Source organism: Rutilus rutilus (genome assembly GCF_951802725.1).
Source record: "Rutilus rutilus genome assembly, chromosome: 1".
Classification (NCBI taxonomy): Eukaryota; Metazoa; Chordata; class Actinopteri; order Cypriniformes; family Leuciscidae; genus Rutilus; species Rutilus rutilus.
In genome coordinates, this window is record NC_140209.1 from 73,919,290 (window position 1) to 73,944,690 (window position 25,401).

At 36.6% G+C, this 25,401-nt stretch overlaps 1 protein-coding gene across 1 annotated transcript in view; it reads left to right on the plus strand.

Annotated features, from left to right (window-relative positions):
- The window catches only part of LOC311305800 (uncharacterized protein), a 1,224,369-nt gene that overhangs the window by 554,858 nt on the left and 644,110 nt on the right, over positions 1–25,401 (plus strand). Inside the window, exons 17-20 of the mRNA XM_084433678.1 lie at positions 6,793–6,966; positions 7,202–7,375; positions 9,093–9,266; positions 9,502–9,675. Coding sequence (XP_084289804.1) covers positions 6,793–6,966; positions 7,202–7,375; positions 9,093–9,266; positions 9,502–9,675 — 696 coding nt within the window. The remainder of the gene's footprint in view (positions 1–6,792; positions 6,967–7,201; positions 7,376–9,092; positions 9,267–9,501; positions 9,676–25,401) is intronic.

The window sequence follows — 25,401 nt, forward strand, 5'->3', positions numbered from 1 at the left end:
GTTGTTACATATGATTGGACATTATGTTGTTGTTACATGGTATGTCATTGCTATAGAGCAGGGCTCACAAACACATTTTCTATGAGGTTTTGATGCTTTGGCAATACAAAATGTATTTTTTTGTTTTGTTTTTGTCATGCCAATAAAGCTGATTGAATTTAGAGAGAGAGAGAGAGAGAGAGAGAGAGATGTGTGTGTGAAAGGTGATATGTTAAGCAAAAGCAGTTCCTAACCCCTGCTAAGGAGAAAACTGAAAGGGGAGGGAGTAATAGCAAGTTAGTTGTGTGTAATTCTGTTTATTTCATACTGGCTCCAATGTATATGACAATCTAAATAATTTACTTTCACAGGCATCGGCAAAGGCCATGTGTCCCGGGTGGCTCAATATTATGCTGAGACTGCTGAGGCTCGCCCAGAGAGAAGAGGTGGTGCACGACACAGTGAGGAGCATGCAAGGAGAAGGCAACTCATTGTTGAGCACATACAGTCTTTTACCTGCAGGGCCAGCCATTATGGCCGGAGAGGAGCACCAGGCCACAAGTATCTCCCCAGTGACCTGAATGTGCACAAGATGCATGAGCTCTTTGAGGCTCAGAGCCATGCTCAAACCAGCTATTCCCTCTATTACTCTGTGTTTTCCAAGGAATTCAATCTTGGCTTCGGTCACCCAGCTACAGATGCATGCGCTGATTGTGCCAAGTACAAGATCAGGATTACAGACCCGAACCTTACTGACACAGAGAAGAGGATGGAATCGGCATCATTCATCTTGCATCGTCGCAGAGCGCGCGTTTTTTATGACATGTTAGGCAGGGTTGCTGAAGGTCATGTGACCCTCTGTTTTGACATGATGCAAAACCTGGTGCTTCCAAAAACCGCGATAGGACAGGCCTATTACTCACGCCAGATGTATCTGTACCTGTTTGGTGTGGTTGTGCACCACGGGGAGAACAGTTACCAGGAAAAAGATGATGTCCATCTGTATGTGTGGCAGGAGAATGAGGGTAGCAAAGACAGCAATATGATTGCTTCTGCGCTGAATGACTGCATCAAGGTTCAACTTCAGGACAAAGTCAGCAGATCCAGGGGGCTTCGGCTGTTCAGCGACTCTTGTTTTGGGCAGAACAAGAACATGAGCATGGTATCCATGCTGATGGAACTTCGGCAGCTTTTCCCCAACCTTGGCATAGAGCACACCTTTCCAGTACGGGGCCACAGTTATCTCCCTGCAGACCGAGTCTTTGGCAGAATTGAGCAGAAGATCAGGAAAATGGACACAATTCTGCTACCACAAGAATACCACGCCATCCTGCAGCAATTTGGCAACATTCATGTTTATGGCAAAGACTGGGAGGCGTTTGATTACAGGTCAGCCTCAAAAGACTGTGTTAAGGCTCAGAGGAGCTTTAAAATCAGTGAAGCACGAATGCTCGACTTGAGTACCAACAAGGTGGGTGTAAAGACGACTTACAACGGGGAGTATTGTTTCCATAGTGTGTTAAAGCGGGGCAAGCGGTGGGCTGACCTGAAACCTGAAGTACTTCCAAAGCAAAGCTCTGTCAAGGCCGCAAAAAAGAGAGATGTGCTGGCACTATTAGGAGCAATAGGTGTGTCTGATGCTGTGAGGGCTTTTTATGATGATGCACTGTATCAGGTGACTGACAATGCAGCCCTGAGTGATGACGAGTGATCCACACACACACACACACACACACACACACACACACCCTCTCTCTCTCTCTCTGTCCTCTCACACACTCAAAGCACATCTCACACACAGACACTGTGATTTTTTTTTTTAGATGTATAGCAGACAACTGTTTTAGGTTCGACACTTTACTGTATGCCTTACTGAATGTATTGCACTATTGAATGCATTATTGAATACTGAATGTTTTTCATGCATATTTGTTGGACAAATTGGTCCTACTTGTTATAGGCTTGACACATTACACCCCCAAAAAAAGACTCTCTCTCTCACACCCTCACACTCACTCACTCACTCTCACTCTCTCTCTCTCTCTCTCTCTCTCTCTCGTGTGTCACACACACACACACACACACACACACACACACACTGGCTCTCTCCTCTCACATACTCAAAGGACATACACACACACTATGTGATTTGTTTTATGTAATCAGACAATGGGCTTAGACACTTTACTGAATTGCCAATGTTTGTATTTATTTTAATTTATTACTGACTGACTTGCCTATTGAATATAGTTATCATTATTGAATATTTTTTATAAAAAAAAAATTTTCATGCATATGTAGTGGACATATTGGTCCTGCTTGTTACAGGTTTGACACTTTACTAAAAATGACTCTAAATGTATTACTTAATAACAAAAAAATAACAAAAAACTTTACTTTTTTCAGGTTCGGCACCGAATGACTATTAGCCTAAATGTGTTACTAAATGATTTGAATGTATTTTTAACATTGTTGTATTTAAGGACTGGTATTTGTATGTGTGTTATTTTTAAATTATTTGTTTTATGTGGTGGACAATATTAGAACATGTCACTGGAAATATTTATTTTATTTTTACTATTTATTTTATTTTACTATTTATTTTATTTTACTATTTATTTAATTTTGCTTTTATTTATTTCATGCATTTGCACTTATTTAATTTATATGAATCTATACTATGAGTACCTGATTATATGTTGCACGTTCTCTTGTTTGTTTGTTTTTTAAACGACATCCATAATTTTTTTCCAAAAATTGATGGATTTATAGCGTTTTGAAAAAAAAAAATTAACTTTGAATTTATCATCAACAAAATTGTTGTTTGATTTAATAATCATTGTTCAACATGTTCAGACTGAGCCAAAAAAAACATTTTAACAGGATAAATTGAATATTCACAAAATGTGTGGGTCTAGGTAAAAAATGTAATTTTCCTGAAAACTACTGAAATGGATTTATCCCGTTTTGGAAAAGAGCTCCTCATATACTGTTACTTGTAAAAACCGAATAAGTGCATTTTAAAAGTCTGTGATCAGTATCTGCCTGTAATAAGATCCACTGAAGGTAAATTCACTGAACGCTAGTGATGGGCACTTTCGAAACACACTTCATGAAGTTGTGAAACCTTTACGAATCTTTTGTTTCGGATCAGTGGTTCAGAGTGTGTATCACACTGCCAAAGTCATATGATTTCAGTAAACGAGGCTTCGTTACGTCATAACTGTTTCAAAACGTTTAAAAATGTCAATGGTTCACCACTGGGGGGCGATGATCTCTGTGAACACATGAATCATGCAGATTCACTGAGATTGAACAAGTGTCTGTGGGTTTTACCTGATCTCTGATCAGTTTTATACATTTGTAGACATTTTAATTAGACATTAGTATAATTAAAAGCAATAATAGTAGTTAATAGTCTCTTATTGGCCTGTTTAGCTGAGCCATCCATAAAATACACCGACACTGCCTCACGGTGCAGCACTAAAGCAGATGAACTACCTTTTACAAAACTTGTTTGATTGTCTTCTGCTTAAAGGTGCATTGCGCCAGTTTTTGAGTTTTTGCAGAACTATGCCCCCTTCTGGCGACACGCGAAACTGCAACCAGAGTTGTGCACGCGGTTACGTGGAGTTTGCGTTGGGGTTTGGGATGAACTAGAAGCCGGTCTCTTTGAATCCAACTTCTACTTTTGCAAAAGTCGCTTGAGTTGTCTTCGCTGATGCGGATAATGGCGGCGAATACACAAACCTGCCAGACATAGCCAGGTGAGCGTGAACGCGCATGACGTCACGCCCAGTCGATTCCGACCCGAATCCCTCTTATTTATTTTACTGTACAGGATTATAGAGGCAATCGCAGTGATCATAGAAGGGCTCATTCAGCCCATCAGGCAATTGTTTAAGCATGTATGGGTTAGAAAAACGGGTATTTTTAACATGAAATGTTGCGCAATGCACCTTTAAGGAAATACTTTTAGTCCTTAATCTGATCATGTTAGTTTATACAGTTATTCTTTGTTCATGTTAGTTCACAGGGGATTTACTAATGTTAGCAGAAAACTTTTGTATTTAAAAATGTATTAGTAAATGTTTAAACTTAAGGTTATTAAATGCTGTATAGTATTGTCCATCATTGGTTCATGTTAACTAATGTAGTTAATGTTAACAAATGAAACCTTACTGTAAAGTTTTAGCAAGTAAGACAATGTGTCCGAAAACAACCGACATAAACACATTTGACCCAGTGAGCAAACCAAGGGTGACATTGACATGAAAGAACCTTAAAGATTAAATGAAATGAATGTGTAAACTAACATAAATAGATCAACGCTTTCAACCTTTGTATTGTTACAGTGTTGGTAGTATATTTAAATGAACAATGCGTAGTCTTTCTCCATGTTACCTTTACCTTGATATCCCTGTTTATTTGTCAGCAAAAGTCTGCTGGATGAAGATGAACACGTTAGTTGATCATCATAGATCTGAGTCATTTTCTCTTTCTGTCTTCAGTCTGAGTGTATGCAGAATTACAGAGAAACAGAGTCTCATCCTGACTTCAGCTCTGAAATCAAACCCGTCACACCTGAGAGAGCTGGACCTGAGCGGGAATACACTAGGAGACTCTGGAGTGAAGCACTTATGTGCCGTACTGAAGGATTCACACTGTAAACTGGAGAGATTGAGGTCAGTCACATTCACATACAAGAATCAAAATACTTAAAATCACTTCAACAGTTTAAACTAAAACACTTTAACATTGTATTTGTGCAAACTTAGTATTTTGTGATCTGGTGAAATAAAGATGAAGATCTCTCTTCCTCTCTCTGTTTTATTTGCTTATGAAGATGATGTGACTTTACAGAATAAAGAGTTTTCTTTTCTTCTGTCTTATTTTCTTCTCTCTCTCTGCTAATGTAGTTTAAGATGCTGTGATATGACAGATGAAGGTTGTTCTAATGTGACTTCAGCTCTGAAATCAAACCCGTCACATCTGAGAGAGCTGGACCTGAGCAGGAATACACTAGGAGACTCTTGGGTGAAAAACCTCAGTGATCTACTGATGAACCCACAATTCAAGCTGGAGAAACTACAGTTAGTATCATTATACTGTACAGCAATTACAGTGTGACTGAAGTTTATTTATTTGAAGACAGCAGGGCTTATGTTTCATTGTTTATAGCAGTGCACTTTCTGGGTTTCCCCTATTGCTCACAGGGGGTTAAAGTGGGATGTGAGTGTGCCGTACGGACTCTTATTCTGGCTGTACTGAAGACGAAGCAGTTTGACCAATCAGATGAAAGGGGCGTTTCAGTGCCGCCCACATGTGCAAACGAAATATCAAAGCCATAAACCGATTTGTAAACCACAAACTAAAAATTAGAAATCGAGCCGAAATCTCATTTTCTGTTTATTAAACTAAACGAAACACCGAATAAACGATCCATCTTTTCATTTCTCGTTATTTTATTCCAAACAGGAAATGAAATGATCAGATGATACACGGACCGTGTCGTGTGTTCATTCGTTTTTTGATTTAATATTGAAAGTAGAAAAACGAGAAAACACTTCCTTTTTCGTCTTTTTATTTTTTCAAAAAAACTAAAAACAAGTATTCAGCTTGATTTTTCACTTTTCGTTCTCAGGTAGAAACATTTATAAACAGCTTGAATATTTGATTTCTACACGTATAGGCGGGAATGAAACACTCCTTTCCTCTGATTTGTCAGCCGAAGATCAAACTGTCCCGTCATCAGTTCTTCCTCAGCTCTGCTCAGCAGAATAAAAGTCCTCCGCTGCTGCAGTTGTACGGATTCTGAACGCGTTTATTGCAACTACTACATTTCATCTTTTTCTCATCAAACACCCAGACTAATGGCTCGACACGACCCGCACCGGGGAAGAGCCTCGACAGGGCTTTCTTATGAGGCTTTCAGTTCTCAAGTGCCAGGGGGTCCGTGAAATAATTTACTATAACCCACTGTATTTTCCGGACTGTAAACTAAAGTCACATTTTTATCATGAAACACGTTGTGATTTATTCCAGAGTGACCTAGGCCTTTACAATGCATTTAACTTAGTTCACATAATCTAAATGTTGACTTTCAAAAGTAGGCGCGCCAAGAAGACTATTCGCTGTATTTTGGTTTATATATATACAGTATATACTTCTTTTTTTTCATCAATCTCTTTATTAAATTTTGAACATGAAATAAGAACAAACAAAGTTCCCCTTCACATACAAAGAAAAAAAAATACAAAACATAAACACCAAGAATCAACAAAAATAAACGACAAACAACATAGTAACAATGAAGAAAAAAAAACACATTAACTAATAGCTGTGAGTGACGGTCCAAGAACTACTGCCCAGTCATTTGCAGCAAAAAACGTGGGACACTAAGTTTACTCAGGATTGTTTGGGAAGGTCAACTTCCCAACATATTCAAAAAAAGGGGGTATATATATACTTTTTAACCACAAATGCCCGTCTTGTACCATCTCTGAGATGTGCCACATATTACATCATCACGTTGGAAAGGTCACGCGTCACGTCATCAAAAAATGTGTTTTGGGGTTTCATGACCCTTTAAAAATGAAATGAAATGAATGTGTAAACATAAATACATCAACAATTTCAACCTTTGTTTTGTTACAGTGTTGGTAGTATATTTAAATGAACAATGTGTAGTCTTTCTCCATGTTCCCTTTACCTTGATATCCCTGTTTATTTGTCAGCAAAAGTCTGCTGGATGAAGATGAACACGTTAGTTGATCATCATAGATCTGAGTAATTTTCTCTTTCTGTCTTCAGTCTGTGGAACTGCAGTATTACAGAGAAACAGAGTCTCATCCTGACTTCAGCTCTGAAATCAAACTCGTCACACCTGAGAGAGCTGGACCTGAGCGGGAATACACTACGAGACTCTGGAGTGAAGCACTTATGTGCCGTACTGAAGGATTCACACTGTAAACTGGAGAGATTGAGGTCAGTCACATTCACATACAAGAATCAAAATGCTTAAAATCACTTCAACAGTTTAAACTAAAACACTTTTAACGTTGTATTTGTGCAAACTTAGTATTTTGTGATCTGGTGAAATAAAGATGAAGATCTCTCTTCCTCTCTCTGTTTTATTTGCTTATGAAGATGATGTGACTTTACAGAATAAAGAGTTTTCTTTTCTTCTGTCTTATTTTCTTCTCTCTCTCTGCTAATGTAGTTTAAGCTGCTGTTATATGACAGATGAAGGTTGTTCTGATGTGACTTCAGCTCTGAAATCAAACCCGTCACACCTGAGAGAGCTGGACCTGAGCGTGAATAAACTAGGAGACACTGGAGTGAAAAACCTCAGTGATCTACTGATGAACCCACAATTCAAGCTGGAGAAACTACAGTTAGTATCATTATACTGTACAGCAATTACAGTGTGACTGAAGTTTATTTATTTGAAGACAGCAGGGCTTATGTTTCATTGTTTATAGCAGTGCACTTTCTGGGTTTCCCCTATTGCTCACAGGGGGTTAAAGTGGGATGTGAGTGTGCCGTACGGACTCTTATTCTGGCTGTACTGAAGACGAAGCGGTTTGACCAATCAGATGAAAGGGGCGTTTCAGCGCCGCCCACATGTGCAAACGAAATATCAAAGCCATAAACCGATTTGTAAACCACAAACTAAAAATTTGAAATCGAGCCGAAATCTCATTTTCCGTTTATTAAACTAAACGAAACACAGAATAAACGATCCGTCTTTTCATTTCTCGTTATTCCATTCCAAACAGGAAATGAAATGATCTGATGATACACGGACCGTGTCGTGTGTTCATTCGTTTTTTTATTTAATATTGAATGTAGAAAAACGAGAAAACACTTCCTTTTTCGTTTTTTTATTTTTTTCAAAAAAACTAAAAACAAGTATTCAGCTTGATTTTTCACTTTTCGTTCTCAGGTAGAAACATTTATAAACAGCTTGAATATTTGATATCTACACGTAGGCGGGAATGAAACGCTCCTTTCCTCTGATTTGTCAGCCGAAGATCAAACTGTCCCGTCATCAGTTCTTCCTCAGCTCCGCTCAGCAGAATAAAAGTCCTCCGCTGCTGCAGTTGTACGGATTCTGAACGCGTTTATTGCAACTACTACATTTCATCTTTTTCTCATCAAACACCCAGACTAATGGCTCGACACGACCCGCACCGGGGAAGAGCCTCGACAGGGCTTTCTTATGAGGCTTTCAGTTCTCAAGTGCCAGGGGGTCCGTGAAATAATTTACTATAACCTACTGTATTTTCCGGACTGTAAACTAAAGTCACGTTTTTATCATGAAACACGTTGTGATTTATTCCAGAGTGACCTAGGCCTTTACAATGCATTTAACTTAGTTCACATAATCTAAATGTTGACTTTCAAAAGTAGGCGCGCCAAGAAGACTATTCGCTGTATTTTGGTTTATATATATACAGTATATACTTCTTTTTTTTCATCAATCTCTTTATTAAATTTTGAACATGAAATAAGAACAAACAAAGTTCCCTTCACATACAAAGAAAAAAAAATACAAAACATAAAAACCAAGAATCAACAAAAATACACGACAAACAACATAGTAACAATGAAGAAAAAAAAACACATTAACTAATAGCTGTGAGTGACGGTCCAAGAACTACTGCCCAGTCATTTGCAGCAAAAAACGTGGGACACTAAGTTTACTCAGGATTGTCTGGGAAGGTCAACTTCCTAACATATTCAAAAAAAGGGGGTATATATATACTTTTTAACCACAAATGCCCGTCTTGTACCATCTCTGAGATGTGCCACGTATTACATCATCACGTTGGAAAGGTCACGCGTCACGTCATCAAAAAATGTTTTTGGGGTTTCATGACCCTTTAAGAATGAAATGAAATGAATGTGTAAACATAAATACATCAACGCTTTCAACCTTTGTATTGTTACAGTGTTGGTAGTATAATTAAATGAACAATGTGTAGTCTTTCTCCATGTTACCTTTACCTTGATATCCCTGTTTATTTGTCAACAAAAGTCTGCTGGATGAAGATGAACACGTTAGTTGATCATCATAGATCTGAGTCATTTTCTCTTTCTGTCTTCAGTCTGTGGAACTGCAGTATTACAGAGAAACAGAGTCTCATCCTGACTTCAGCTCTGAAATCAAACCCGTCACACCTGAGAGAGCTGGACCTGAGCGGGAATACACTAGGAGACTCAGGAGTGAAGCGCTTATGTGCCGTACTGAAGGATTCACACTGTAAACTGGAGAGATTGAGGTCAGTCACATTCACATACAAGAATCAAAATGCTTAAAATCACTTCAACAGTTTAAACTAAAACACTTTTAACGTTGTATTTGTGCAAACTTAGTATTTTGTGATCTGGTGAAATAAAGATGAAGATCTCTCTTCCTCTCTCTGTTTCATTTGCTTATGAAGATGATGTGACTTTACAGAATAAAGAGTTTTCTTTTCTTCTGTCTTATTTTCTTCTCTCTCTCTGCTAATGTAGTTTAAGCTGCTGTGATATGACAGATGAAGGTTGTTCTGATGTGACTTCAGCTCTGAAATCAAACCCGTCACACCTGAGAGAGCTGGACCTGAGCGTGAATAAACTAGGAGACTCTGGAGTGAAAAACCTCAGTGATCTACTGATGAACCCACAATTCAAGCTGGAGAAACTACAGTTAGTATCATTATACTGTACAGCAATTACAGTGTGACTGAAGTTTATTTATCTGAAGACAGCAGGGCTTATGTTTCATTGTTTATAGCAGTGCACTTTCTGGGTTTCCCCTATTGCTCACAGTGGGTTAAAGTGGGATGTGAGTGTGCCGTACGGACTCTTATTCTGGCTGTACTGAAGACGAAGCGGTTTGACCAATCAGATGAAAGGGGCGTTTCAGCGCCGCCCACATGTGCAAATTAAATATCAAAGCCATAAACCGATTTGTAAACCACAAACGAAAAATTTGAAATCGAGCCGAAATCTCATTTTCCGTTTATTAAACTAAACGAAACACAGAATAAACGATCCGTCTTTTCATTTCTCGTTATTCCATTCCAAACAGGAAATGAAATGATCAGATGATACACGGACCGTGTCGTGTGTTCATTCGTTTTTTTATTTAATATTGAAAGTAGAAAACCGAGAAAACACTTCCTTTTTCGTCTTTTTATTTTTTCAAACAAACTAAAAACAAGTATTCAGCTTGATTTTTCACTTTTCGTTCTCAGGTAGAAACATTTATAAACAGCTTGAATATTTGATTTCTACACGTAGGCGGGAATGAAACGCTCCTTTCCTCTGATTTGTCAGCCGAAGATCAAACTGTCCCATCATCAGGGCTGCGTTCAGCCCCGACAAAACGTTGCACAACGTTTTTTAAACAGAAACGGTGATGCGCTGAACACACTGTTCTGATGACGCAAGAGTTGCAACTATGGCAGCTGAGAAGGCTCATTCTTTGTGTTCTTTGTGAAGAATTGTCTGAGCCTGATGAAGTCGGTATAAATATGTGTTTAATACTACAAAATATGCCCGATGTTACAGTTGCACTTGCCACCCAGAACAAAAGAGTGAAGGGATTGCTGAAACTGAAATGGAAGCACACATCTTACCTAATTCAGACTAAAACACATCTATTTAGCCTCACATACTGACTTTATTTGTAGTTCATACTGTTTTAATACCCTATATTTTCTTTCTAATTTTCAGGAAAAGCACTTAATTACCATTGTTTATTTCTATACCAAATGTCATACACTTGCAATGAAGCTAAAAATATAAACAATACATCATTATGTTGATATCCTATATTTTTACAATAAAACAAACAGGGGCTCGTTCTTCGTACGTCGCTAACTCAGTTAGCTGGATTTGATTGTTGGCGATTTGGCATGATCTTGGATTGTTTGGTTCTTCAACGCTCATCCTGGACTTGCTGTCATAGCAATAGGTGCGCAATCTTAAACCTGCTCGGGAGCAGGCTTATTTCATGTAAACAGGATTAGACTGCGGCTCATAAACGGAGATGATACGGGAAGTCCAGCGCAGCGCGATAGTGCACTTTCTGATATTTTTTTTTCCTCGTGACTCGTGAGATTGTCGTTTACATTATTAATTTGTTGGAAACGCACATTTATTTTCGACTTGTCGGAGTCACTACAGCACAAACTGTACCCTAAGATTAATTGCGAGTGGCTCTTTCCTTTACACTATTGGAGATGCGGAGAACTTGATGGAAAGTGCTGTTTGTCGTGTCATTCGGAGTTTACCTGCCGCTTTTAGGTTTAAAAAACAGTTTTAGGTTTTTTTTTTTTGTGGCATTTCCAAGCCACTGAAGACCCAATGTAAATCAGTTTTTTTAAGCAGCTTTTTATTTTTTTTATTTATTAGACTATAGCCTACTATTTATTAGACTATTTAAATATTTTTTTATGAAGATCATGCGATCATGACCATGCTGATTACAGTATGTCACTCAGGCTTATATGCTAGACTGCCATCAAGGCCTCAATGAAGGGGATTATGTGAACAGAAAGGGGGTTCACAATGTAAATGTGCAGCCCAGTTACTATTGTGATTCTTAATATTCCAGATATTATTCCTAATAATATTATATCAAATAAAAAAAAGGCAGTTGACTAAAATCTTCCATATCACAAATGTGAAAGCAAAATGGTCAGGATCTGTGTATGACTTAAGAATTTGCAGAGATTCACATTTATGCACATTATTTGAAAGTGGTAAGGAAAGTTCCACAATTAAATATCAAGCTCACTGTATTACACACACTTATGCTGATCCTAACAGAACTGCATTTTTTCATAGGTGATTATGACATGTTCCTGCCTGCAGACAGGTGTTTTATGACCCCATTCCCTGACCCAAACCAGTTACAATGCAGCTCTGGCCAGGACAAGGGCACACAATGAAATGAACTTTGGCTAACTAAAGGGAAGATGTCAGTGTCTGAAAAGTCTGAGGGTTGCACACCTGACAGGGCCTGTGACATTGTTGCATTTGCATGTGCCATATTACACAACACTGCCAAAAAAAAAAAATACACTTTTCATTAAATGTTTAATAAAAGACAAATATGCTTAGTTCCTTGAGTTTTATTTCAATTGTTCTTTGTAAAGAAAGGCCAGTGGTCAAGTGCCTGCAACAAGAGATATTAGACACATGCCTCATGCAACAAATAAAAGGAAAAGTTGGCTATCCACTGCCCACCTGTAGGCATATGTCTCCTCTGTCTGTGCAGACTCTTCTGTAGGCCTTTCTGTAGATGTAGAATCCTGCAACTTATATTGCAGCCATAAAGCATACAAGTATAAATGAAGTAAAGTTATTTATGCACTTGCAGGTAGGCTAGTTCCTCCATATGACAGTTATCTGAGAGGGTTTATTCACTGTCCAGTGCAATGGAAACAAATGGACATTACAAAGTCTTATACTTTCTTTCCTTTGGAAAGTTAGAAAATGTCCACTTAAGTTAACAAGTGTTGGTGTATTATGTAAAAGTGCACAAAAGAGGAAAACACAATGTCATTACAATGAACTACACTTGGGAAAAATGTGATCAATAACTCTTTTTGAACTCTTCTTCAATACATATTTTTACATTAACATAAGTTTATCAGTTTTTACTTCCACAAGTCAAAGCAATTCATCATTGCTCAAGATTTAACAGCTGAAATGACTATATGGCCTTAATTTAATGCAGCAAAAATACAGTGTAGGCTACTAAGATCTTTTTTTTTCTCAGCCTTTTTCTTGATTGCTTTTATAAACAGACAACCATTTATTTAACAGTGCCTTTCATAAAAGAGACTATAATATAACTAAAAATTACCATTAGAATATTTTTGTACTTCACTTTTATTTGTTCCCATATTCTAGTGTGGTGACTCTGACATTACAGTGAACAAAGTAATTATGCAATTATTAAAATACAAAAATATAGGCTAATAAGTGATAAAAACATCTAACATGGCCACTTCTAACGGATTTAAATTGTCTGCTACTTTTTGCCAGCCCTCTCTCCTGGCTTTTGCAGACTTTGAGGTGTTCCCTGGCGTTTTGATTAAAACATTAAAATTCCGAATAAACTTCGACTATTAGTTCTTGCTCTGCTGAGGAGAAAAAACATAGATATAATATGAGAAAAACTGTGCGCGCTCTTTGGCCACGCTGAGCAGCCAATGGCAGCGTTGCTGATCAATGTTTCCACTATCGATACATATCCCCTTTTAAGCCAGCGCGTGAACGCGCAGTTATCTCAGATAACTCAATCCAGCGATACTAATCCTATCCGGCAAGTGTGTTCGAAGAACTCAATTAGCCGGATTATGATTAGCACGATGAAATCATCTTGGATGTGTCATTTGATCTCGGATGTAATAAGCAACGTACGAAGAACGAGCCCCAGGTCTTCTAATATCCTCAGTTGTTGCGTATACCGAGCTGCATCGAACACATTTGTAAATTACTTTCCTTGAACACATTGTGCGAGTTCACTTTAATACCGCTTGCTTTATATACACGTTGCTGCTGATTGGACTGCAGTTCTGACACACCCACCAAACAAGAGAAAACGTATGTCAAACCCCGTTGCACACCGGAGCACGCCGTTTCCAGGAAACATGACGTTCAACCCGGAAACCGTAGCAAAACGTTGTGCACCGTTTTGAACTTGAACGTGCCCCAGTTCTTCCTCAGCTCTGCTCAGCAGAATAAAAGTCCTCCGCTGCTGCAGTTGTACGGATTCTGAACGCGTTTATTACAACTACTACATTTCATCTTTTTCTCATCAAACACCCAGACTAATGGCTCGACACGACCCGCACCGGGGAAGAGCCTCGACAGGGCTTTCTTATGAGGCTTTCAGTTCTCAAGTGCCAGGGGGTCCGTGAAATAATTTACTATAACCTACTGTATTTTCCGGACTGTAAACTAAAGTCACGTTTTTATCATGAAACACGTTGTGATTTATTCCAGAGTGACCTAGGCCTTTACAATGCATTTAACTTAGTTCACATAATCTAAATGTTGACTTTCAAAAGTAGGCGCGCCAAGAAGACTATTCGCTGCATTTTGGTTTATATATATACAGTGTATACTTCTTTTTTTTCATCAATCTCTTTATTACATTTTGAACATGAAATAAGAACAAACAAAGTTCCCCTTCACATACAAAGAAAAAAAAATACAAAACATAAAAACCAAGAATCAACAAAAATAAACGACAAACAACATAGTAACAATGAAGAAAAAAAAACACATTAACTAATAGCTGTGAGTGACGGTCCAAGAACTACTGCCCAGTCATTTGCAGCAAAAAACGTGGGACACTAAGTTTACTCAGGATTGTCTGGGAAGGTCAACTTCCCAACATATTCAAAAAAAGGGGGTGTATATATATATACATATACTTTTTAACCACAAATGCCCGTCTTGTACCATCTCTGAGATGTGCCACGTATTACACGTTGGAAAGGTCACGCGTCACGTCATCAAAAAATGTGTTTTGGGGTTTCATGACCCTTTAAAAGTTAAATGAAATGAATGTGTAAACATGAATACATCAACGCTTTCAACCTTTGTATTGTTACAGTGTTGGTAGTATATTTAAATGAACAATGTGTAGTCTTTCTCCATGTTACCTTTACCTTGATATCCCTGTTTATTTGTCAGCAAAAGTCTGCTGGATGAAGATGAACACGTTAGTTGATCATCATAGATCTGAGTCATTTTCTCTTTCTGTCTTCAGTCTGTATAGATGCAGTATTACAGAGGAACAGAGTCTCATCCTGACTTCAGCTCTGAAATCAAACCCGTCACACCTGAGAGAGCTGGACCTGAGCAGGAATACACTAGGAGACTCTGGAGTGAAAAACCTCAGTGATCTACTGATGAACCCACAACTCAAGCTGGAGAAACTACAGTTAGTATCATTATACTGTACAGCAATTACAGTGTGACTGAAGTTTATTTATTTGAGGACAGCAGGGCTTATGTTTCATTGTTTATAGCAGTGCACTTTCTGGGTTTTTTAAACTAAGACACTTTATTCTCAATATCTCACAGTGAGTCTGAGTTCACATTATATTTGTGTAAAATTCTTCACATTCATGATTTGTTTGTAAGATAATCTCTCTTCCTCTGTTTGTGTCTTTCTAGTCTACAGGACTGTGGCATTACAGATGTTTCTTCTCTAACTCAGTCTTTGACTAACTCAAAAGCTCTGCAGTTTCTAAAAGAGCTTGATCTGAGACTCAATAATATAGGAGACTCACAGAAGCGACTCAGAGACGAGCTACGAGACTCAAACTGTGTCCTGAGGTGAGGAAACATCACTGAGATATTAAAGAGATCTTCATTTACCTCTGATATGTGAACAAACCTTTCAAACATTCGTGAAAGGAAATTATCATTAATCTTTATTGCAACAAAGGGTTTGTGTGAGAACAAAATGTGAAGTTATTGAAATGTTTAACACAAAGGAGGAAAGAGAACAAAAGCTCACTGTCACAGCTTTATACTTGTCGTAGAAATTTTAAACTATATTAAACTAACCATGTTTCTAACATCTAACCTTACTTAACATCTAACATCTGAAAACTAGAGGACAAACGGCTTTAACTAAAGGTTTGTGTTTGAACTCAAAATAACATTTGTATTTGCTCCCTGTGGTTTATTCCATACGCCGTACACTCATTAGTTTCTCCTTTACAGAGACTCAATAGGAGTCGCACCGACACACACACACACACACACACACACACACACACACACACACACACACACACACACACACACACACACATATGAACATGATTCATGCTTTACATCTATTATATTTAAAAACACAAATCTATCCAAGATCATGTATTGTCAGTAATTAATCTGATTACAGGAATTCAATTTAACTTAAAAAAAAAAAAAAAAAAAAAAAAAAAACTGTAATTGAAATATAATAATTTGCACTTTGTTCCACTGAACTCTGATTGTTTTCTCTTCTGTTCCACTTTACAGAGTATATTAATATCAATCACCAAACTCTGCTGGATGTGTTATATCGTAGTGTGAAATGATCATGAGAGGAGCAGAAACCATCAGGTGATCCACAAGAGTCTCACTACTGTCTATGAGGAGAAATACATGTGTAAATGTGTAAAGGTGGAAGAGACTCAGACTTCACAATTAAATAAAGCAGCGTGTGTGTTAGCATGCGTTTTAGAAACGTGATATTGAATGATCAATGTTGGTTTAGGATGTATAATAATTATTTATAATAAGTAATATAATAATTCATTTTTATAAACATCTATTTAGTTTTGTGTGAAATCCAAGTTGTGGAATTGGGAATATATTGTTGATTCTGATTTGTATATTTCATTGATATTTTATGTGAAGTTGTACATGTCTTATATATAAAAAAAATATTATTTATAGATTTCTTTGTAAAATCTATGTTTTGGAATACATTTGTGACTCTGATCTGTTATATATATATAGCATTATGATATATATATAGAGAGAGAGAATTATCTTGCTACAGGGATGCAAACACATGTATGGTCAAAAAAGAGAGAGGTTATCGAAGCCCTCGCCCCGCGGCAAATATCCAGATACTTACATAATTGTGATGAATCTAATCCTTTGTAAGTTATCATTTTGCAGTGTAAGATTACAGTTAACACCTTTAAACATTACGTAAATGTATTATGTATTTTTATTAAACTTAGTGAGTGTATAAATCAGCAGCAAAAACGTAATTCTTGAAAAAATCTGCATAGTAATTTTATAAAATCTAAATGTTAATAAAAACAAATTACTATTAGTACTCTTATAAAATTCAATCAGGCAATCATAAATTTCACAATTTTATATTTATATGTGAATGTCAAGAATTCAGAAGTGTTTATTTATAAAGCATACACTACACTGCACAGAAATAATATACAATTAAATTATGCTTATTTTAAATGTATTGTGCAGGCTAGGTATAAAAAAAATATAGGCTTTTAATAATATTTCAGTGCGCAAAACCATGAAAATACGAAACGCTTCAAAACAGAGCGCACAAAGCGCGTATGCGCATCGCGGGTGCAGAATGATGTGCTCAAAGCAACATGGAGTCTCAGTGTGCAGCGCTGCACAAGTGCGCATTTAAAAGTTCACGCCACGGCACAAAGCGAAGAAACGTCGAGCGCACAAATCCTAGTGTATATCTGTCTAACAGTTTATTGATCATTTGTTTCTTCACAGTTTTAAATTACAGTTTTTGTGCGTTTGATGCCGATTCATAGTCCTTGTGATGTGCGTGATCTAACAGGCACACGGTAGCGAGTCGTTTAAAAACAGCAACAAACATAAAATACAAATACACAAAATAAAGTCATTTTATGCAAATCCACAGCCTTTTATCTACAGATCAAGCATTATAATGTGAATATATCATATTGGAGAGAGTTTTACCGTGCATCCGCGCTGTTTGAATACTGAATGGAGAATGATTGACAGCCATTGAAAAATGGTACGGTCCACAATAGGGGTGTCGCTGAAATCGCTTTACATTAAAATGTTCCTACAGTGAAAATATGAGTTGACTTGTATTGTAACTGTAATTATATTTTTTCACAATATCAGAAAAATTATCTGACCCCCCCAAAACTGATATTTCTGTCCCTCTGTGTCAGGTAATACAGACTGCATAGGTCATTTTATGAGGATGACACTGAATGAACGACCGACTTAACGCTAACTCACCCCCTGCAATGCCCAACTTCCTACAATCCAATGGGACATTTTCACATATACAATATACTTGCTTTCATGCCAACTTTAATCACCACTCAAAATGAAAACGCTGTCGTCACTGAAGCACAAACACTGAAACAGGAGCACATAAACTAATAGGGATTCACTGGTTACACGGATAGTATTCAGTACTTTAGATGCATTTATCAATACATTTCTTAGAATATTTGTAGATTTCTTAACATGTCCTATACACTTACAGTGCTATGCATAAGTTTAGACACCCATACTAAAGTTGACTAAAAAGAGGAATAAAAAATCATCTTTTGGAAACTGAACTTAATGCCTTAATTTAAAAAATTAGGAAAAATCCAACCTTTAGGGACACCAATTTTCTTTGTGAATGAATAATGTATCGTAAATAAATAAATGTTCTTCCTTAAAATACAGGGTGCATACATTTGGACACCCCTATGTTAAATTCCCATAGAGGCAGGCAGATTTTTATTTTTAAAGGTTTACTTCACGGATCCAGGATACTATGCATCCTGATAAAGTTCCCTTGGCCTTTGGAATTAAAATAGCCCCACATCATCACATAGCCTTCACCATACCTAGAGATTGGCATGGTTTTATTTCAGTTAGCCTAATAGCTAGTTTGATTTGCATTGAGAGATGATCTTATGGAAAGTACCCCATGCCAATCTCTAGGTATGGTGAGGGCTATGTGATGATGTGGGGCTATTTAATTCCAAAGGCCAAGGGAACTTTATCAGGATGCATAGTATCCTAAAAAGAAAATTAAAAAAAATACTTAAAAATAAAAATCTGCCTGCCTCTATGGGAAATTAACATAGGGGTGTCCAAATTTATGCACCCTGTATTTTAAGGAAGAACATTTATTTATTTACGATACATTATTCATTCACAAAGAAAATTGGTGTCCTTAAAGGTTGGATTTTTCCTCATTTTTTAAATTAAGCCATTAAGTTCAATTTCCAAAATATGATTTTTTTATTCCTCTTTTTAGTCAACTTTAGCATGGGTGTCTAAACTTATGCATAGCACTGTACATGCTTGTTTTTGTTTCTCCCTGCACTGTTTCTCCAGTGTAAATATCAGCTTACAATTATAGGCTATTTTCTTAAATATATGTATGTATAAAATGGTAGACATGAGTTAATGTATGAATGTCCCTGTGGTCTTTGTATCACATATCACTTTGTTCTTTAGGCCTACATAATTTTTTTTAAAAGTGCTAATGTAAATAATGTTATTTTTATCATTATTTTCTGTATAAAAACATAAGTTGAAAATATTTAGCATAAAGAAACCGAATAGAATAGGTTCATTGGAGACTCTAAAATTGCCCTAGGTGTGAATGGGAGTGTGAGTGGGAGTGTGAAGGACTGGCGACCAGTCCAGAGTGTACCCTGCCTCTCCAAAATGTCATCGAAAACGCCCCTAGCATCTAGTGCCTGGATTTCAACATGAAAACACAAATTTTAATAAAGGATGACATATTTTTAAATTATTTGTTGGCAATATTAGTTATTCATATTTCTTTGCCTAACACATTTTTATTTATTTTTTACTTCCGTTTCTGTGGTCAGGCTACGCACCTGCGCCATTACGGTTACCTTAGCAACTAGTATGAATCTCCCAAACAAGCAATTTTGGCTAATAATAATAACCATAAGACGATGTTTTTGGGCTGAATTAATACAACACGTATTGTGCTTTTGCAGTAGCATGTCTGTTAGGAAGTTACTTTATACTATAGTTCTTTTTGAAACCCTACTTACTCACAACCCTAGTTTGCCAACCAGAAGAACTACATATTTAACGGGCTGTCTATCACGTTGTAATCTGCTGCAGCAGGGAATTGTAGTTTTGTTTTTGTAAATTACTAAAACATGTAAATGGATGTCTGGACTATAAAACTGAGACTGCACTCATGGGTATGGGTGGATGTGAATATATTTCAATATTTCAAAGCAGGAGCCAGGTACAGCCTTCATATTGCAATGCTGTTACTCGGCTGATCAACACCTTTCCAGTGATGTGTTTGGTTTAATCATAATAATGAAATACGACAAAATAAAAGAATTCACTCTGCCCACTCAGCGCTTGTGTCATGCATGCATTTCAAAGACACATGAAGTGGTCTAATGTATAAATGTTAATTAAAATGTATTTGTTGGACACAGTAGCCAAATTCATTAATGAAATGTTTATTTTGACTTATTTGAATCACAGATGTCACTGTGGGCCTCTTGGAACGTTTCTTTTTCGCAAACCCTAACCTAATAAAAGAGTGTTTCAGAGTGACCTGATTTAATATTAATTAAAATACAGAGGTGAGTTACATTAAAAATCATTACAGATATCCAGTGTCCATCCTCCCATCCCATACTTTTATAGTTCATAATTAAGTGTTTTTATTCTGTGGTCATATGGCTAAGTGGCTACATAGACATTTGTCATCTAATTTACCTTACATATGTAATTTTATTACACTTCCCATTGCAAGAGCAATACAGTAATTAGATTTACTAATTACTTTTGTGTTACTTTGAAATCTCACACCAGCCTATACCACAAGCAGAGCAAGATACCAAATCATGAGGTCTGATTCAAGGTGTTTCACAAAAAAACATATTAAAACCTGGTCCTTGATCAAAAGACACCTCAGCTCTCATGATATCTTTCAAAAGTCCAGTGCTCATGTAACTGAAGTAAAGATAATTTGAGTACAATAGTAACTGTAATGTGATTTCTAAGATTATAAATGTAATCCTGTACATTACCTTGTTAAAGAAAGACATCTGTTTGCATCTTAGTAAAAGTAATCTATACACTGTTGGTAATAACAGTGCCATCTGAAGAGGAAGGGGAATCCAGGGACAGCTCCATCCAGGACAAAGTAAAGTCACAAACTGTATGTCATAATGACACGACACATACAATGCTTTATGAGGTCACTGACACACTTTTAAAACCATTTTTATTGAACAAAACTTCACAATGTGATTGGTAGAACTTGCAACAGTTCACATTATTTTTAATTATGGTACGATTACTCAACACATTATGTAATGTAGTTTTACATATATTTAAAACATTTATTTGTTATTTCCCAAATTTGTCAATCTTTATGTAAAAAAGCTTTGTATAGTTGTATAACAGGTTGCCATTTAGAATCATGGTGCTGTATGCAAAGGCATTTCCATTGTTTGACAGATGAAATGTGTAGGCAAAATATGTGATCAATTAATTAGTGTGTATGATTGATATGTTTCAATAGCCTAACACTGACAGGACATCATGTGTTATTCATAGGAGAGACAGTATGGTTTCTACAGTATATAGAGAAAAGTTAAGGATCAAAAGCTACAAATGTTTTTATTTTATTTTATTTTTATAAAACTATTCTCTGAATAAATTCCCATTTATATTTTATGTTGTCTTGGATGCTCATATATAATGAAGTGTACAATTCAATAAATAGTGTGTCTGAAAATAAAGAACAAATTCATTCCTCAATGTTTTATTGATGAAAGCACAGTAAACAATGACAAATCATAACTAAACTCGCACAAAACTGACAATAATTGGAGTGTAAAACATGAAAGTGTTAATACCCAATATAAAGTGCAAAATGAAATACACCTGAAAGAGGCAATGAAAGGGTCCAGTCGCAAGAAGCGTTTATGTTCACAACAGTAAGAAGAAAGAAAGAAAGAAAGAAAGAAAGAAAGAAAGAAAGAAAGAAAGAAAGAAAGAAAGAAAGAAAGAAAGAAAGAAAGAAAGAAAGAAAGAAAGAAAGAAAGAAAGAAAGAAAGAAAGAAAGAAAGAAAGAAAGAAAGAAAGAAAGAAAGGTGGGTGGTGTGGCGCAATGGATAAGACACATGCCTTTGGTGTGAGAGACCCGGGTTCGAATCCACTGTGAGACACCAATGTGTCCCTGAGCAAGACACTTAACCCCTAGTTGCTCCAGAGGCGTGCGACCTCTGACATATATAGCAATTGTAAGTCGCTTTGGATAAAAGCGTCAGCTAAATGAATAAATGTAAATGTAGAAAGAAAGAAAGAAAGAAAGAAAGAAAGAAAGAAAGAAAGAAAGAAAGAAAGCACCTTCTTGGGCACCTGATGGGAGCACTAACAAGTGTCCATATCCGCCAATGGTCACTTCTTTCCACTGTAACACAATAAGGAAATATGCAATTAGATGTTTTGGTTCTGCACATGAACTGTAGACACAAAGACACACATTAAAGCTCCTGTAGCTGTTTTCCAATAGCTGTGTTTTAGTGGCGTTTCATTACATCACAGTAGGCTAATGTTAGTCAACTACAATGCAAGGAAAGCCTTAATTATTATTTTAAGACAAGAAAATCCTATAATCTGTTATGTTTCTGACATGAATCACTGTTTGGTGTGCACAATACTCCAAAGTGTTTTACATTTTTGGTAGGTTTATCTTCACTTGTTTTTTTTCTTAGTAACTCAAAAATGAGGAAAGTGAAGTCCACATTTTACTGTGAGACAACATATGTGACAAATGAAGATCACAAGCTGACACTAAATATATTGATCCAGTTATTAAGCAAGGCAGTAATGTTGTAACATACAATATCTGTATCTCTGTATTGTAGATTTATGAGAATGAGGTCCTAAAATGAAAAATGTCACGATTACATTACTTTTGAGAAACTTAATTAAAAATGAACTCCAATGTAACTACAGATAAGCCATCCGCAAGGTAACAGTGGAATTCAAAGTTTTGAGTCTTAAATTGCGTTAGCCTTAAGGCAACAGGTCATGTCTCCTTTGCTTCTCTCTTGAAGCTCCAAATATACATATATATATATATATAGACTTCACATAATGCAGGCCGTGTAGTTTGGGCATAACATCTTAATCAAGAAAAAAAAAAAGTGTCTTAGTAAGGTGTTGGGCCACCAAGAGCCACCATAACAACTTTTTGGACTGAAGCTGTTATGGTTTTGGACACCGCCGTCATCAAAACACCAAATGAAAGCATATATTTTGGATGAATGGAGCTCCCCAGATTTCAGAGACTTAGAGAATCTATGCCAAAGAACATGAAACTCTTCTGGTGGCACGTAGTAGCCCAACACCTTATTAAGACACTTTGTGTTGGTTATAATAATATGTTTATGAACTATATAGACAAATCTTACCTTAATCTTACCTAACATATGTCAATAGTCTGCACCTGTTCAAATTAAGTGGCTATGTGTTACCCATGAGAGGTCGTACATACCAGAGTTTGCATGGCTCCCACTCCACTTGCTTCCATTTTTGGCCCTAAAAATAGTGAGACTTTTTCAGTTTCAAATTTTTGCCATGTTTAGCAGTTATACCAATCACCAATACTTTTTCAAGACCATTACACCAATAAAAGAACATTATGTAACCTGTATAGTGTTTTAGTGGTATTTAACCTTGATAACTCTGTATTTGGCAACCCTCTTCACAGGGTAATAATCCTGGCTCCCTGTCACTGTATGTCGGCATTCTGAAAGGAAAAAAATGTACATTCACAAAGCTTAACACTACAATAAACAAGCCATTATACAATTATTACAATGATAAGTGGTTATTAAGCTAGCATGGGTTGTACTTAGTTACAGTTTTCATATTGTAGTTATTATGGAACAGATGTTGTATTGAACACTGGTAATTTACTGTAATCAACACAAAGTTTAGGGTTGGGCAGTTGTGATAAATATATTGGCAAACAAAGACAAGTTAAATCCATGAATTCAAATGAATCTCTATTGTGCTGCCTGGGAGTTGTTAATCGCTTTCTCATAGCAGACTAACATGTTTTTGACTGTGAAAACCAAAACCAAAAAAAAATGTATGTTACTTTCTGACTATGTATGCTATTATGTTGCCAGATAATTGCCAGAAGACTGTAGCTATAGGTTATGCAGCTTATACTAATCAATTTTGTGGCATTCAGACCACACTCCTATTCAGAAAGCTGGACAAGCAGTACATCAACACTCCTTTCCTTTTATTTGGCCGCACAGTAGTGGGAGCAGGACAGCCTCCTTCCACACCTTCATCTGTCAAACAAAGTAATAACAACAATTTCGATTAGTTGTTCAGCCCTACTGTTAAATAAACAAATGCACATATGCATTTGGACATCGGCCAAACCTAATAGGCCACAGCCACTTACAAATGCAAATACAGCCTTCATGAAGACTCACAACAATTAATATCAATCCCAATGTATGGATTTACACACAGTACATCAACACACCTTTCCTTTTATTTGGCCGCACAGTAGTGGGAGCAGGACAGCCTCCTTCCACACCTTCATCTGTTAAATACAGGAAAACATTTAAAATATTTAAGCACAATTTATAATGAAGACTGGGCTTTATTTGTCAAAATGTCTTTCCATGACCAACTAAAACTTTGTTTCAGGAATTGAAGGCAGCACACGGTGAGCACTTGATACATAAATGATGCATTATAGGTGAATTATTCCTTTAAGGATAACCAGGTTCTGCCATTAGCAGGCTAAAGCCGCTGAAGGACTTGTACAATCAGTTTGGAATAATGTCATCACAGTGAAGAAATCACAGCTGAAAATAGCCTATCATTCCACAACTTTATAACCTTGAATAGACAGTTGATCTTGCAAATCAATTTCCATCAAAGTGTCTATGGGAATTAGGGTTGCACGAAATTGACAAAATGTGATATTGGAATATTGATCATGAGTATTGTGATAACGATATTAATTTAGATATTCTTAAACATATGTAAAAACACAAAAGTTGATTGGCCCCATTTCTGATTTCTCCATTTTTTCGTTGTCTCCCAGAGCCACGCTCATCATGTGGTGTTCTATAGGGCATGTTGCCCTGTCACGTGCATGTGACAGGGCAACTGGCCAATGAAACAATTACTCTAAATCGAATACAACTAAGCCACACAGTCAACGGACGCATCTCTCCACAAAATAAACGAAATATTGCATACTTTCTGCAACATTTTCATATGATATTGCACAACGTGATATTGCAATAATGATAGTGAGTCAATATATTGTGCACCACGAATAGGAAGACACCGAAACACCCAAACAATGTCCTAAAATATGGGCAAACACAGGCATTATTGAAGTAATGAAACAGCAGCAGTTCATGGAATTTGATGAGAGGTTCTAATCATATAATCGTTTTAAAATGTATATACAGTGGTGGCCAAAATCATTAGAACGGTTAGATTTTTTAATGTTTTAAAAGAAGACTTCCGGTCTCCAAGGCTCCAAGGCTTTATTTGATCCAAAATACAGCAAAAAACAGTAATATTGTGAAATATTTTTACAAAAAAAAAAAAAAAAACTGTTTTCTATTTGATTATATTTTTAAACGTAATTCATTTCTGTGATCAAAGCTGCATTTTCAGCATCATTACTCCAGTCTTCTGTGTCACATGATACTTCAGAAATCATTCTAATATGATGATTTGATGCTCAAGAAACATTTATATATATATATATATGCATTTGGCAGAAGCTTTTATCCTAAGCAACTTACAGTGCATTTACAGGGACAATCCCCCTGGAGCCCCTGGAGTAAAGTACCTCCACTG